General features: G+C 37.6%; 1 protein-coding gene across 3 annotated transcripts in view; it reads left to right on the top strand.

The window, feature by feature from the left end:
• Window positions 1-663: 663 nt before the first annotated feature.
• The window catches only part of LOC144631046 (uncharacterized), a 66,060-nt gene continuing 51,324 nt past the window's right edge, over window positions 664-15,399 (top strand). Inside the window, exons 1-4 of one of the 3 annotated variants that reach the window (XR_013566662.1) lie at window positions 664-739; window positions 2,640-2,709; window positions 2,908-2,983; window positions 9,167-9,212. Coding sequence is in view for 1 of the 3 variants with exons in the window: in XM_078489417.1 (XP_078345543.1) it covers window positions 10,998-14,684 (3,687 nt within the window). In the remaining 2 variants the exon portion in view is untranslated. Of the gene's footprint in view, window positions 740-2,639; window positions 2,710-2,907; window positions 2,984-9,166; window positions 9,213-10,986; window positions 14,877-15,399 lie in introns of those variants that run through there. The other 2 variants (XM_078489417.1, XR_013566661.1) reach the window with 2 other exon arrangements.

The raw sequence follows: 15,399 nt of genomic DNA, 5'->3' as shown, positions 1-15,399 counted from the left end.
TAAGTGATTTGTAATTCTCACTTTTGACTCTGCTAAATCAAGCAAATTTGCTTATCTTATGAAAATAAAATGTTGCTATCTTCATTATTACATTTTTTAAGCTATTTGCATTGGCGATGAAACTCCATTTTAAATCATTATCTATTGTTTGTTGCCGTAATGTATCGTCACCAAGCAGTTGTTCAGATGATTAGGGTTGCTTTGACTTGTCAGGCCATCCATCACGCGCTTTATCCCTGAAGCTGTTATTTCATTGTTATTTTCAGTGCCCCAATGAAAGCCACGTGATAACACAGGAACTAACCTCTCAAAAGTTAAGTGAGGTATGAAGCGCGCTCACGTCAGTGTATATTTCTTTGCTTGTTTAGCTTTCAGTTTCATTTTTCTTTAGACTTTCGAGGTTTTGCATCCGTTCAGGTGCCTGGTGAATAAAAGAAAGGTGGAAGAAGCGATCAGTCGGTGTCGATTTGAGCAGAAACCCCAGAAGGTAAAGAAACTCTATCTGTTTTATTTAACAAGGTGGCAATTCAAGTTCTATTTCAAATAAATATTCACTCGTCTAGTGTTCCTATTGAAGACATTAGGCATGAATTTAGGATGCAAATTTACCAGTTCTGCCAAAGTGAAACGATTAAGGAAGCAGCGTTTTAACAGTGACTACATAGTTTCGATTGAAGATAGAATAGAAGAGCAAATCGACAAAACCAATCAACCATTTACAACATCAAAGTTTGCTCAGGTATACACCACTTTCATAATGGCGGCCAATTTATTTATTCTTTTATATGTATGTTAATTAGCCCTACTGGCCTCGTCAGCATGTGAAAAATTCAAAAGAATTTTTACTCTAAAACGAGGCCAGTAGGGCTAATTAACATACATATAAAAGAATAAATAAATTGGCCGCCATTATGAAAGTGGTGTATTTTGTGCTTTTGTTATTCTTAAAATCTTTCGTTTCGAAAAAAAAGTGAGCATCAAATTTCTTGTTACCAAATCGATACATTGTCGGATAAAGAAAACATAATTGGTTAGAAGACAATGTCTCGATGTAGCACTTATTCTTACAATAAACTTTAGAATAAATATCTGTTACTTAGTAAAGAGAATTTATATCTGAAGTCGGGGTAAATATTTTGACTTGTAAGGGAGTTTGATGTAAAGATTTAGTGTCCAACGGGACAGATAGGACAGTATTGTTAGTCTCAGGTTTTTTCTTAAAAATAAGTTTCACTGCCATCAATTGTTGATTATCTGCAAACTTACTTTGCCTGACATTCAAATAAAAGAGTAAGGCTTCAGCAACAACTGTTTTGAAGCATGGTTTCAAAAAGGTTAGATAGGACGTTTGTATATGAGCAGGACTATTTTGTTTCAACCGAAAGTGTATAGTGTTGTTGAAAATATAGGCTTCAGTGTTTAATATTTATCTTAGCTACCTGAAAAAGCCGTATGAAGGAAAATCACCGAATTTTATGTCTGAATTGCAACATTGTTATCTTCGTTCGATACTTCCAAAAGTTTTATGTAGTATTTCCTGCTGAAGTTTGAATATTTCGAGCCAAAGTTCCCTGGCAAGAGGATGTTTATCTAAATATTACCTTATGCAGAGAATATTATGTTGATTGATAATTGATTACTGTAAAACTCATTGCGACAAAACAGCTAGCATCCTGCAAGAATCGACTTCGCCAAAGTAAACTTTTACGAATCTGTTTTACCGCGACTGTCTGTTTTTCTTACATGTGCATATTTTTATTTTTTTGGATAACTGATAGAAGAGCAAACTAGCCTGCAGGGCAGTCGGTATTGCATCGTTTCTTACGGTAGAGCGCAGAGTGTAACACTAGTGATGAAATCACCTTATTTTATGTCAGATTTGCAACATTGTTATCTTTGTTCAATACTTCCAAAGTTTTCCTGCTGAAGTTCCGTTGGCAAACTCCCATGTTTTACCGCGACTGTCTGTTTTTCTTTTATGTGCAGATTTTCATTTTTTGGATAACTGAAAGAAGAGCAAAATAGCCTGCACGGCAGTCGGTATTGCAACGTTTCTTACGGTAGAGCGCGGAGAGTAACACTAGCAGCTGAGCATAAAAGCGTTAAAACGTTGAAATAAATATATCACAAAAAGTAAGGGGAATTGACATTTCAATCTCGGATACTATGAGGAGAGATACAGTATTTGGTCTTTATATTGCCTTAAAGAAAAACTTTACTGCTCTAGCTAGCTTCTTGTTTTATTGAATAAAAGAACACTTTCTGACTTTCGAACTGAAACTATATGTAACAAATAATTGGGATACAATTTTCCTATATTTCAGTTGCATTGGCAAAACTGCATGTTAAATAGTTATCTATTGTTTGTTGCCGTAATATATTGTCACTAAGCTGCGGTTTCTGGTTAGGGTTGTTTTGACGTGTCAGGCCATCCATCCATGACAAGCTTCATCCCTGAAGCTTTTATTTTATTGTTATTTTTAGTACCCCTGGTAAACGTCATGTGATATTACAGAGGAACTAACTGTCAATAGTGAAGTGAAGTATGAAGCTTGCGTCAGTGTACAGATATTTGCTTCTTCAGTTAGCACTTTTGGTTTTATTACCTTCTGACTTTCGAGATTTCACAATTCTGTTAGGTGCCTATCGTGGAAGAGGAAGGTAGAAGCAGCGATCAGTCGGTGTTGATTTGAGCAGAAACATTAGAAGGTACAGAAACTTTGTGTGATTTACTTAACAGCATGGCAAAAGCTCAAGTTGTATTCAAATAAACAGTCGCTCGTCCAGTGTTCCCTTTGAGGTTATTAAGCATGACTTTGGAATGCAAATCTATTTCTTCCAAGTGAAACTTTGGAAAAAAAACCTGTATTACTGGTGACTATATATTTCTGTCTTTCGCTCCTGTAGAGTTTCATTTAAAGGGAGAAGAGAATAACAAATCGGCAAAACCAGTCAACCATTTACAACATCGGAGTGTGTTCAGGTATTTTGCACCTTTGTTGTTCTTAAAACCTTTCGTTTCCAAGAAAAGTGAACATCTAATTTCTTGACACCAAATCGATACATTAGAGCACCAGAAGGTACAGAAACGCTAACGTAACTCTATGTTATTTACTTAACAATGTCGCAACTGAGCTCAAGTCGTATTTGAAATAAACAGTTCCTAATCTGGTGTTCCCTTTGAAGACATATAGCATGACTTTAAGATGCAAATCTACTTCATTCAAGTGAAAAAAAAGGTGTATTAACGGTAACTATGCATCTGTTTTTTATTCTTGCAGCCGTATGGTGTTTGGAATAAGGAGAGAAGAACAATCAACAAAACCAGTCAACCATTTACAACATCAGAATCTGTTCAGGTATTTTGCATCTTTGTTGATCTTTAAATGTTTCGTTTCCAAGAAAAGTAAACATCCCATTCGTATTTCTTGCTACCAAATCGATACATAGAGGATAATACATGGTTGTGCGGAGATACGAAATTTATCTTCGAGTGGTCAAATCAATAGCTCACGAGTGAGATATCGGTTTTGAACACGAGAAGATAAATTTAACATATGCAAGCAACCATGTATTATTCCGTTTATTATATAAACCTACTAATTACGATGTTTTTGACGATTTTCCGAAGATTTCCGAAAATTTTCAAAATGTTGTCCGAAGGTTGCACGAATGATTCCGAACATTTTCTAAAAATTTCCGAACTTTTCCGAAGATTACCGAAGATTGCCGAAGAAGTTCCGAAGATGTTTCGACTTAATAGCGATTTACTTTGGCTCATTGAGCATTGAAACATTGCAAACTCTGCGAGCTGATTGGTCAAAAATGATATCATACATGTATGGATATCATTTTTAACTCGGAAAATTCCGAGTTTTGGTGAGCGGGCCGATTTCACTCCTTCCCTCCTTCACTCCTTCCCTCCTTCACTCCTGCCATCGATTCCTGTAAACATTTTAATTGAATTAATTAATTAATATCAAATTGAATTAATCAATTAATCTTGTGAAGCGGGTAGGGGGTTGGCTAAAATGCGACCCTCATCCGTGTTACTTTATATGAAGTACACAAAGGCTATATATTTGTTTCTGAAAACCAAATGTTCTCCTTGTGGTATGCATTCTTCCAGGCGTAGACCCAAGCACACGGAATTTTGTGCTGAACGCATGCGCATATATGAAGTACACAAAGACGATATATTTTCACCAAATCTTACTGAGAACTGGTTAAAACTCAACAAAATTAGGGGTTCGATTTATCGCCGAGTATTTCCAAAAAAAATTAAATGGTACTAGAAAAGAGTTCAATCTGAATGAAATATTCATCTATAAGCCGAGCGGTCATCAACAAACGAAAATTAACAAGCGTTTGTATTTATTCTTGGTCATTACCTTTTATTTTAGTGGCGGCTCCTTAAAATCCATTTGGTTTAATGAAACAACGTTAGGAATGAAGTTTTTATTCGACTTTTCTTCGCTATGTAGGATGGAACCCGTCCTCCATCAGCTCGCACTGGAATATTATTTGTTTTGTCGGCGTATGTGATCGTCTTTTGAACTGACGAGGGCATTCGAAATCCCGCATGTCGTAAACAATTTCCTCGCAATCTCTTCTACAATAATTATTTCTCCCTGAGACTGTTTCTGTTCCTTTCCATCTGTTCCTTTCTTTAAGTTTAGTTAATTTGCAGAATCACTGCTAACGTGACTTTTCAAGACAAGAAGGGTCAAGAAGAAATCGATCTATTTGACTTGTTGTCGCGACACCAGAAACTGGCCAATCAGAAGCGGTCGTTCACACGCGCTTGGTAAACATTGTAACACGATCTGACAGAAATCGGCTGCGTGTTATATTTTTGTTCAAAAGCGAAAACTTAAAATGCCACGACTTCTCTGCTAAAAGAAACCACTTCAGAAGAGTTTGATTGGATTGAGGATACTTGACAAATGCTGGTAACAGCACATGTTTCGTTTTGGTGACATTTAAAGTTCACCCGCTTGATCTGCTTGATCTTTTCCCTGGCGAATTGCGACGAACTGAAGATTCACTGAATCATCAGGAATCATCCCGTATTCTCTGGTGATTTTGCAGTTGTTCTGAACTGTCTCTACATCGGCAACAACTTTCAACTTGAAGGTTTCGTTGTTAGAAAACCAGTAGCTTTTGGCATGATGATCGATTACTGCTTAATTCTTCAGAAGAATGCGTGATTGTTTGAGATGGGATTCTGAACTCAGGTGAATGTTTTGTCACGCTTAAGCTTGTGTACGGTTCTATTAATAAATTCATTCTTTGTCAGTGATTTGTTGTTTTTCAATTACATAGTTGTGATTTAACGATATGTTGATTCGCTGCACGTGGACTGTTTTATAGCTTGAAGGAAAAATTGGGTCTTGGCTTATAGCTGAGCGATTTGGGTTTATTTTTTGTCAGTATAACTGGTTCCAAAAACTAAAAGTCTAGGGTTTCGGCTAATAGCCGAATAAATACGGTACATGCATGCAAATATTGTATTAATGTCAATTTTCTTGAAATAGACCAAAACTTATTCTTTCTAATGATATCATTATTTTGCCTAATCTTTAAAAAACAAAAAGGAAAAATAAAAAGAAAGAAAACAATTTGCAACCGATGGGAACTCTATCACTTGCCCTTTCGGCCTGCTCTCGATGAGCAGCTAGATGACAATGAAACTAAGTGAAGTGAACTGAATTGTGGAAAGTTAAACATCATTTGTTTTAGCAAATCTCTATTTGTCAGTTTGTTGTTTTCGATTCTTGTTTCATAATAAATTTTCCGAGTTTAGTGGCTCATAGCCACTTTGAATAGTTATTATCCACACGTGTAATACCATTTTTCTCGATTTGCTACCCCTCGCTAAACTGTACTGGAAAAATTTCGCATTTTTATTTTCCCTCCTTTTTTCTTATCATGTTTGTTAGTGCTCCTATTTAGCAGAAATATCGATTTTGAGACAAAATATGATAGAAAAATAATCCACGCATCAGAGGACTTTGAACACAATCTTTATTTCCTTCAATCAGCTGAGGACTGTCTAACTTCACGTTCTCGTCACAATCTTGAACTATCGAGGTAAACAATCTTTTCGAAAAACTCGTGCTTTCTCTCATGTTCAACAATCAGCGTCTCGACTTGTCCCAAGTCACCTTATACTTATACTTCAAAATGAGGAGGTTTTAAATGACGAATCATGCAACGTTTGATACCGAGTTCGAACATGTTTATTTCGGGCGTGTTCAATTCGATGCAACGGACGGTACATGTAAAGCTCAATTATACTTAACAAGTTACTTACCATTGGTCAGAACGTTGATACTAAAGTTTTTGTTGACGCGTGGTTGTTCAAACGAATATTTGTAAATCGAGCCGCTAGAATCGCTAGAATATCCCCGCTGCCGCCTTGTTTTCTTGACCTGTCCATAAAACCACCAAGTTCAGACGTCGCCATGACTTTTGAGTAACGTGTCTCCTCAACTAGCAATCATGCGAAGTTCAGTTGGGCCAAAGTTGGGAACTTTGTTTCGCTAGTTAAATTAGCAATTTGATTCACTAGTACGCAATTTTCCAAAAAAATTCGCAACGCATCGTGGTAAAGTAATGTACAATCAACTGTCAATTACAATTCTCAAGAGATAATTATAAACAATAGCACTGGTAACAAAGTAGTTTCTTCCAGACAATATACCTAATTGATTTTTATTTTTTTTATTTTTTTTTAATTTTTATTTTTATTTTTTTTATTTATTTTTTTTATTGCAACACAAAAAAAGCACAACTTACAAAACAAAAACATACGCTAGTTACAATACTACTTACAAAAACAATACTTATACTACACTACTTACTATACAATATTTCTATAAACTACAGTTTTTTACTACTACTATACAGGTTTTTTTTTGTTTTTTTTGTTTGCACAATTTTGCTTTATAATACACGCTTACACACTAGTAACACTACATAACACTACAAAAATTACAAATTTCCCGCCTAATTTTGAATTATCCTACTTTACCTACAATACTAATATGCTTCAAATATAAAGTTCGGATTTAGAATGTTATAAAAGGAGTCTTACAAAAGGAAAGCCCACGTACGCTGAAATTTGTCTAAGCATTTACTTGCGATTGCACTCTCTCTAAGTATCTGCAATTTGTCGTGAAGACGAAGAAGAAACGTTCGGAAACACAGTTCGTCTTGGTCACCATTTGTGCAGAAAATATAGTGCTTTCCCAGGATAATTGAATAGTTAAGTGCCTGCCAGTGTGATGTCTACCGAAAAAAACATACAGTTTGATGCTTTGAGTTAGAGATAGTCGTTCTTGGGACTTTTCATACCACCAGTCTTCAAATAATTTCCAGAAGGAGGTTGTTTTTAAGCAATTGACAAGCAAATGGTTTAAAGTCTGTTTTTCAGTATTGCATAGAAGACAGGTGTCGTTGTCAGAAAGACCATCACGATAAAGACTCATCTGAGTAGGGAGTATGTTGTGTATAACTTTATATTGGAACATGATGATTTTGGTTTCTTTTGTAATAGTGAAAGGTAGTTGATAAACCTTTTGGACATTACTATCAGTAAAGCCATGACGAAGGATCCTACTTTGCGAAGTTGGTGGTTTGAAGGAGTTTTGTAGGAAAGTAGAGTAAATTGAAGCAGTCGATAAGAGTGTTTCACTATTTTGGTTGACAATGTCGGTATGGTTACACAGTTTTAGTTCATTTTTCCACGCGCGTGGTATGGCATCGAGGAGGCCGTAGTAGATGGTGAAAGGCACGTTAAGGTTGTATTTTATTTTAAATTCAGCAAGGTTGTAAAAAATTCCATGCTCGTTCAGTAAATGGTGCAAACGAACAATTCCTTGGGCGAACCAATTTCTATAAAAGATTGGCTTTCTGTCGATAAGAATGCTGCAGTTATTCCATAGAATTTCCTGTTTAATATCACTGTTGTTGTCATCTAGTGTTTTAAAATTTTGCCAATATTTTAAGATTGAGCAATAGAAATACGGCAGATTTTCAAGCTTTAGAGATTTAACATCATAGTTACAATGCGTTAAGAAAGTAAGATTGCCGTGGTGTCGCATAATGTGGTCCGGAATGAATTTCCATGCAGCGGATGAGTTGCTTTGAATTCTGTAGATCCATGCTGTCTTTAGTGCCTTTTCCATAATTGTAAAATCGCACATTTTTAGTCCACCGTTCTTTTTTTCGCCTATTATGGTAGTTCTTTTGATTTTAGATGATTTTCCGTCCCAGATAAAGTTAAACGTAATCCTGTTGATTTCCTCGATAAAGTGGTATGGGACGTGCAGGACTGAAGCTGCATTAAAGATCAGTTTAGAGAGACCTAGTGTTTTAACTATATTAATTTTTCCATATAACGTTAGCTTTCTTCTTTGCCACGCGCTCAGCGATTTTTCAAGGTCTCTTATTTTAGCACCAAAATTGAGTTCATCTGCATCAATTTGGTTATGTGAAAAGAAAACACCTAAAGAAAGTATCGGTTCTTTCGGCCATTTGAAGCCGAAGGGAGTGTCCTGTCTGTTTTTCCACAGCCCTAACCACATTGCTTCAGTTTTCGCGGTATTAATCTCTAGGCCGGAGATGGAACTGAAATCTTTAAGAAAACTAAGCAGCTCATGAATTGATTTTATATCGCGGACAAAAACAGTGGTGTCATCAGTATATTGTGCTACTTTTATTTCGTTGTCACCAACTTGAATGCCTTTGATGGAAGCATTGTTCTTTAAGGCTCTTGCAAATAATTCAATTCCTAAGATAAACAGAATTCCGGATAGGGGGCAACCTTGTCGAATATACCTAATTGATGACAAGAGTGCATAAAACCATACCATTATATTTCAAACCAAAACGGCTGGAAAACAGACCTTTTCGCGCTGCACGCACTTATAGCTTATGAAAGGGAGAACTGCCCACCTAGTATGAAAGCTCGTTGGTTATCTAAAATACAATTTCTCTTTGGTTTAAATAAAGCAATAAAAACCACGAATCTCGTACACAAATTTGCATATTATAAGTACTAAGTAAATTCTAAATGGCAAGTTGGCCAAACCATTGGTCCTGTTTATAATTCACTACACTGGCATATTAAAACTTTCATTTTCGTTTGTTATGGTTACAGAGCTTTTCGCCGCAGAGATGGACTTTACGTAGATCATGGAGTGTCCTGAATTTAACGGTTTTTTAAGGTGCGTATAAGATTGACCTAATCAATCGTTAATTGAGGATATGAAGGAATCTTGAACTCTTTAGTTGTAGAACCGTTGATTTATTTAAAATTTTAATTATGACTACACAAACTTCAAAATGCTAATTAGGTTCCGTCCACACTAAACCAACTAAATTTGAAAATCAGTGTTTTCATCCAGTTTGACCAACCGTCCACACTAATCCGGATAAATTGTCCACCGAAAACATTCTTTTCGAAAACGCTCTACAAGGTGGATTGTTTTGAAAACGTCGGCTTTGCGTTTTTTGACGGAAAACATTTTAAAAACAAAACGTTTCGAAAATACTCTTCACAGTGGGTGTTTGTAAACACATTTTATCCTTTTTTGACCAAAATAGATCCGTTTTCAAATTAATCCGAACTAAATGTGGACGGAAAATGTTTTTTACGGTGTTTTCAAATTTCTCCGTTTTCCAATTAATCCGTATTGATGTGGACGGGGCCTTAGACTAAACGGAGATTCATGCGGGTATCTTGTCTGTTCCAGGCTCCCGGTTAGTTGGGAGTAAAGCGAAGAACAGCGAGTGAAAGAAAAGACGAGGGTTAGTCGGAGAGACGTGACGAAGAAAATTTTCCGCTTCCTCGCCCCATGTTTTTCTTTTTGCTCTTTTCCACTCAGTTTTCCTTCCGCTAATACCAAATCAAAGTTTGGTTAAGTTCATTTTTAAGTATTGCATTGCGCATCCCGTACTGCGCATAATTTTACGCGTGATTACCGCGCGCACATTCAGAATATGGCGGGGTTTTTTTCTATACGGCTTGGCTCGCAAGAGAGATAAATCGTCGTTTTCTCGTAAACGAGTACCGGAACCTATCACTTTTTTCTACTTTTCTGGGTCTAGCAATCACCTTCTTTCTATAAAATGAATATGAACAAATTTCTGTTGTAGAAATATAAATAATAAACTCAAATGTGAACTTAGCAAGTACTCGTGATAATATATTTGCTGATATTGTAAGGAAATATGGAGCATATTCAATGTGTCCCTGCTCCTAAACGAATACCGGGACCCCTCTTTTTCATTTTAAAAATAAAGTTATCTTAATATAAACAACCAGTTGGAAAAAAGTTTGAGCGAAAATCTAGTGTCAGTTCTTTATCGGTGGAATGGCCTTAAGCTGCAACTGGAGCGGAGGAGGAAGGTGGGGGGGGGGGGGAATCTGTGGATAGTGAAAGAGTCACTTGACATTATTGCAAATGTCACAGTGTTAGAAAGTCTATTGAAACGGTTTAACGACCCACTTTAAGTAAATAATTTGCCATTACACCGCCTATGCCCGGCTTCCACCCCCCATTCGGCGTTCGACAGGTGCATTAGTTATTGTTTTTTTTATGACGCAAGTGCATTAAAATTGAAAGCAAGACGCGCAGTTTCGGAGATGCCTGCGTAGAGGCTTTTTACACTTACAATAGTATTGCACCCATAATTCTATAATTAAATGAAAAACAAATCAAGGAGGATAAAGACTTTAATTTCGCTTGCCACGGAAGTCACAGTGGTCGGGGTGTGGTCGGGGTGTGGCATAACATTTTAACCTTTGTACGGATAACACGCCACTTCCAAAAGCCAGAACAACTCAAACTTGCATATCATTATGCCCTTCACGGTCATCAGGCCTTTTTTATTCTGTGTGTGTGACAGTTTTTACACACATTATCTTGTACACGTTTTCCTAATTACCTTTAAAGGCCCAATGTATTTTCTCTGCAGGACTTTCCACAATGGAGTACTCATCAGAACAGTTAAACTATTTTCGAATTTGTTACATTGCCTTTAACTTGGTACCCGAAGGTCTACGAAAAATATTCAGACAAGAATGGGATTTCCGCTACAAAACAACGCTTGGAGAATGGAAAGACACACCAAAAAATGGTTTAGACTTTTACAACAACGAATCTCGAAAAAGCCGTTCGAGGAACGCAAGATATCTCGCCACAATACAGAATGGAAACACGGCAGAGTGGGACTGTAGTTGTTTGTTCTACGCAATCCTGTTCTCAGATAGCATTGGCACAACCCTTAGTGCAGCAATCAGGACAGAAGTCGATTTTCTTCGTCAGATCCGAAGTGACATTGCTCATATCAGCGAGGCCGAACTTTCAGACGCTGAGTTTAAGAATTATGTTGGAAGAGTGTTGCCTGCGTTCAACTCTTTGAGACTTCCAGTCAATGATATCGAGGCGGTTAAAAACCAGACGAGCTTTTCCTTGGCAGAAGTTAACAACTTAAAGTTTCAGGCTGCTAATCTCCTTTCAAAATTGACACAATCCCAATCTGATTTACAAGTCGCACATGACACCATACAGAGTAAAGGAGATCTTACGCATGAGATCAATTCCAAAATTGAGTCTTTCTGTCATCTCACATTCAAACCATGTCACGAAATCATCAGACGTTCAAATGACGTCACAAGGATTATGACAAAAATGCAAGGGCTTCAAGAAAGTAGTAATGGTGCAGTCAGTACCATTTATTTTTCTGGAAATCCCGGGTGTGGAAAAACTCAAATTGAACGACAAATTGGAGAAGAGGTATTTATGATAAGGTCAAGCGACAGCAAACGCTTAACATTTGTTGCAACCCTGAATGCAGAAACCCTTGAAACGCTAGCAGACTCATACATCAGTCTAGCTAAAAAGTTAGGAATTACAGAATACACTTTAACTAACCTGACGACCTCGAAAGTAAACAGCCCCAAGGAAATAGTCCAGCAACTCCAACATTTAATCTTGCCAAAGATCAAACAGTTCTCAGAGTGGTTAATAATTGCTGATAACGTTGTCGACCTGTCTCTGGTTCGCAACTATCTGCCTCAGACTGCCAGTAAAGAATGGGGTCATGGTCAGGTGCTGATTACAACTCAAGACAGCAGTGTGATTCCTACAAATGCTCCTCATACTTACCACGAGTCCCTAAGTGCAGGAATGCAGCCGGGGGACGCAGTAGAGCTATTGAAACAAGTATCACAAATTTCAAATCACGCCAAAGCTCAAAGGGTTGCTGAGGTTCTCGAGTATCAACCACTTGCCTTAGCAGCCGCTGCATTTTATGTACAAACTGTTGTGAATAAAGGTTTTCCAAACTACTGTTGGACAAACTTCATGGAAACAATCGGTCGTGGCGATCATGAAGCGACAGAAAAACCTCTTGCTGAAGGGAATCCGGCGAATTCGAATACAATGACTACTGCAATAACAATGGCAATAAATAGTGCTTTGGAAAGCGATGTAGTTCTTCGCCAGACATTATTCTTTCTTTCACTATGTGCTTCCGAATCTCTCCCAATTGAGGCAGCAATTAACTTTGTCAAAACTCGAACTTCGGGACAGACAGAAGAGTTAATCAGAACAAAGGTTTTAAAATCCTCCTTGATAACTTGCTCATACAGTGAAGATGGTATACCCGACTATTTAGGAGTGCATCACGTTATTCATAAAGCACTCAAGAAAATGTTGACGCTGGATTTTGATTTCACAGAGAAAACTGAGTGTATGTCTGTGGCAATTCAGGTTTTTCACTCCCTTACTATGTCGGTGAGAAATCGCGTAAATGAAAGTGGCCTCATTTGCGTAATGCTACGTAGAATTACGGCCCATTGCAAAGCATTGCATGAAATTCTGTATCAAGATTTTGCGACAAAAGATGTTTTGGTGAAGAAGTTAACATCCTTTATCTCTACTGACAAGGTTGTTTCGTGGCTTTACTTAACTGCTTCTGTGTGCTGTGAACTCAGCAATTCTACAAATGCTTCTCTCTTTTCCGCAGCAGCCTGTGATTTTTTTCAGTACATGAGTAACACAAGAGAGGGTGACGTATTAAAAGCAAATATCTTGGCTGTGTACGGAACCGCACTATCGATGTCACGTCAGTATGAATTAGCAGTGTCATACCACGAGAAGGCACTGGTCATTAGTAAAGAGATTTACGGAGAGGAACATGCAGATGTAGCAGCAAGTTATAACAACTTGGGCGCTGTTTATCATGATCTGGGACAGTACAATAAAGCAAAAGAATACTACGACAAGGGACTTTTCGTCAGTAAAAAGATTTACGGCGAGAAACATGCAGTTGTAGCAGCAAGTTATAACAACTTGGGAAATGTTTATCGTGATTTTGCACAATACAATGAAGCAAAAGAAAACTACGACAAGGGACTGGTCATCAACAAAACGATAAATGGTGAGGAACATGCAGATGTAGCAGCAAGTTATAACAATTTGGGACTTGTTTATGTGAATCTCGGACAGTACAATGAAGCAAAAGAATACCACGAGAAGGGACTTGTCATCAGAAAAAAGATTTACGACGAGGAACACGCAGATGTAGCTACGAGCTATAACAACTTGGGTGCTGTTTATCGTCATCTCGAACAGTACAATGAAGCAAAAGAATACATCGAGAAGGGACTGGTCATCAGGAAGAAGATTTACTGCGAGGAACACGCAGATGTAGCAGCAAGTTATAACAACTTGGGAGCTTTTTATCATGACCTCACACAGTACAATGAAGCAAAAGAATACCACGAGAAGGCTCTGGTCATCAGGAAAAATATTTATGGTGAGGAACATGTAGATATAGCAAAGAGCTATAACAAGTTGGGAGATGTTTATCGCCATCTCGGACAGTACAATAAAGGAAAAGAATACCTCGAGAAGGGACTGGTAATCAGGAAAAAGATTTACGGCGAGAAACATGTAACTGTAGCAGCAAGCTATGGCAACTTGGGAAATGTTTTTCATGATCTTGGACAGTACAGTGAAGCAAAACAACATCACGAGAGGGCGCTGGTCATAGAAAAAAAGATTTACGTCGAGGAACATGCCGAAGTAGCAGAAAGTTATATCAACTTGGGGAATGTTTGTTGTGACCTCGGACAGTACAATGAAGCAAAAGAATATCACGAGAAGGCACTGGCGATCAATAAAAAGATTTACGGCGAGGAACGTGCAGATGTAGCAGCAAGTTATATCAACTTGGGGAATGTTTATGTGAATCTCGGACAGTACAATGAAGCAAAAGAATATCACCAGAAGGCACTGGTCATCTTGAAAAAGATTTACGGCGAGGAACATGCTCATGTAGCAACAAGTTATAACAACTTGGGACTTGTTTATCGTGCTGTCGGATCCTACAATAAAGCAAAAGAATACCACAGCATGGCACTGGTCATCTTCAAAAAGATTTACGGCGAGGAACATGCTCATGTAGCAGCAAGTTATAACAACTTGGGAGTTGTTTATCGTTATCTCGGACAGTACAATGCAGCAAAAGAATATCACGAGATTGCACTTGCCATCAAGAAAAAGATTTTTGGTGAGGAACATCCTTTTGTAGCACAAAGTTGCCGCAACTTAGAAATTGTTGATAGACGGCGTAATCAATGCGGGACGGATTGTATTTTGTTATAAAATGTTTAAAACGCGAGCGTGAGGGGACGGAATGTGGCACCCACTTCCGGTCTCTAAAGGATGGCTGATATACATGTAAATGAGGTGATTTAACCTTGCGTCTTTGAGTATTCGTCTGACATTTCAAGTACTGTGGGTGCCAGAGTTGTTTTCTTTGCGAGTTGTTCACGGTTCACGCAATCATTCGCAAAGGTAAGAATTAAAATTCTGACTCCCATGGTAGATTGCACATTGCATTGTACATATCAGAAAAATATCCAAGAAATTGCTTTGTTAACTGTTTTTAGAAATTTGCCAAAGTATACTAGACGAGCGAGACTTTGGCTTATCATTTTCTTCGTTTATATTTAAATAATATTATTATAACCTCATTATTAAAACAATGTTACGATTTTTCTTGCATATTTTTTTCTGTCATTCAGTATGCATGGCGAAAAATTCCGAAAACAAGCCATCCCCACCGTAAAATACCAAAAATGATGATGATGATGATGATGATGACGATGTGTGAAAATAATAAGCCCTCGAAATAAGCCTTTACGTTTATAAGCCCCCAAATATAGCACTTGTTCGTTTTACTACCGAAGGCTGTCATGTCATTATGATAAGAGAATTTTACGCAGTATACCTCCCACATATACACCCAATATGGGAGAAGCAGTGGCCTAATGGTTAGCGTGCTGGACGCCGGATCGAGCGGTCCATATAATCTAAC

Source organism: Oculina patagonica, chromosome 11, assembly GCF_052425735.1.
Source record: "Oculina patagonica isolate OP01 chromosome 11, crgOcupat, whole genome shotgun sequence".
In the NCBI taxonomy this organism is placed as follows: domain Eukaryota; kingdom Metazoa; phylum Cnidaria; class Anthozoa; order Scleractinia; family Oculinidae; genus Oculina; species Oculina patagonica.
This window is presented reverse-complemented; position numbering and strand designations above follow the sequence as displayed.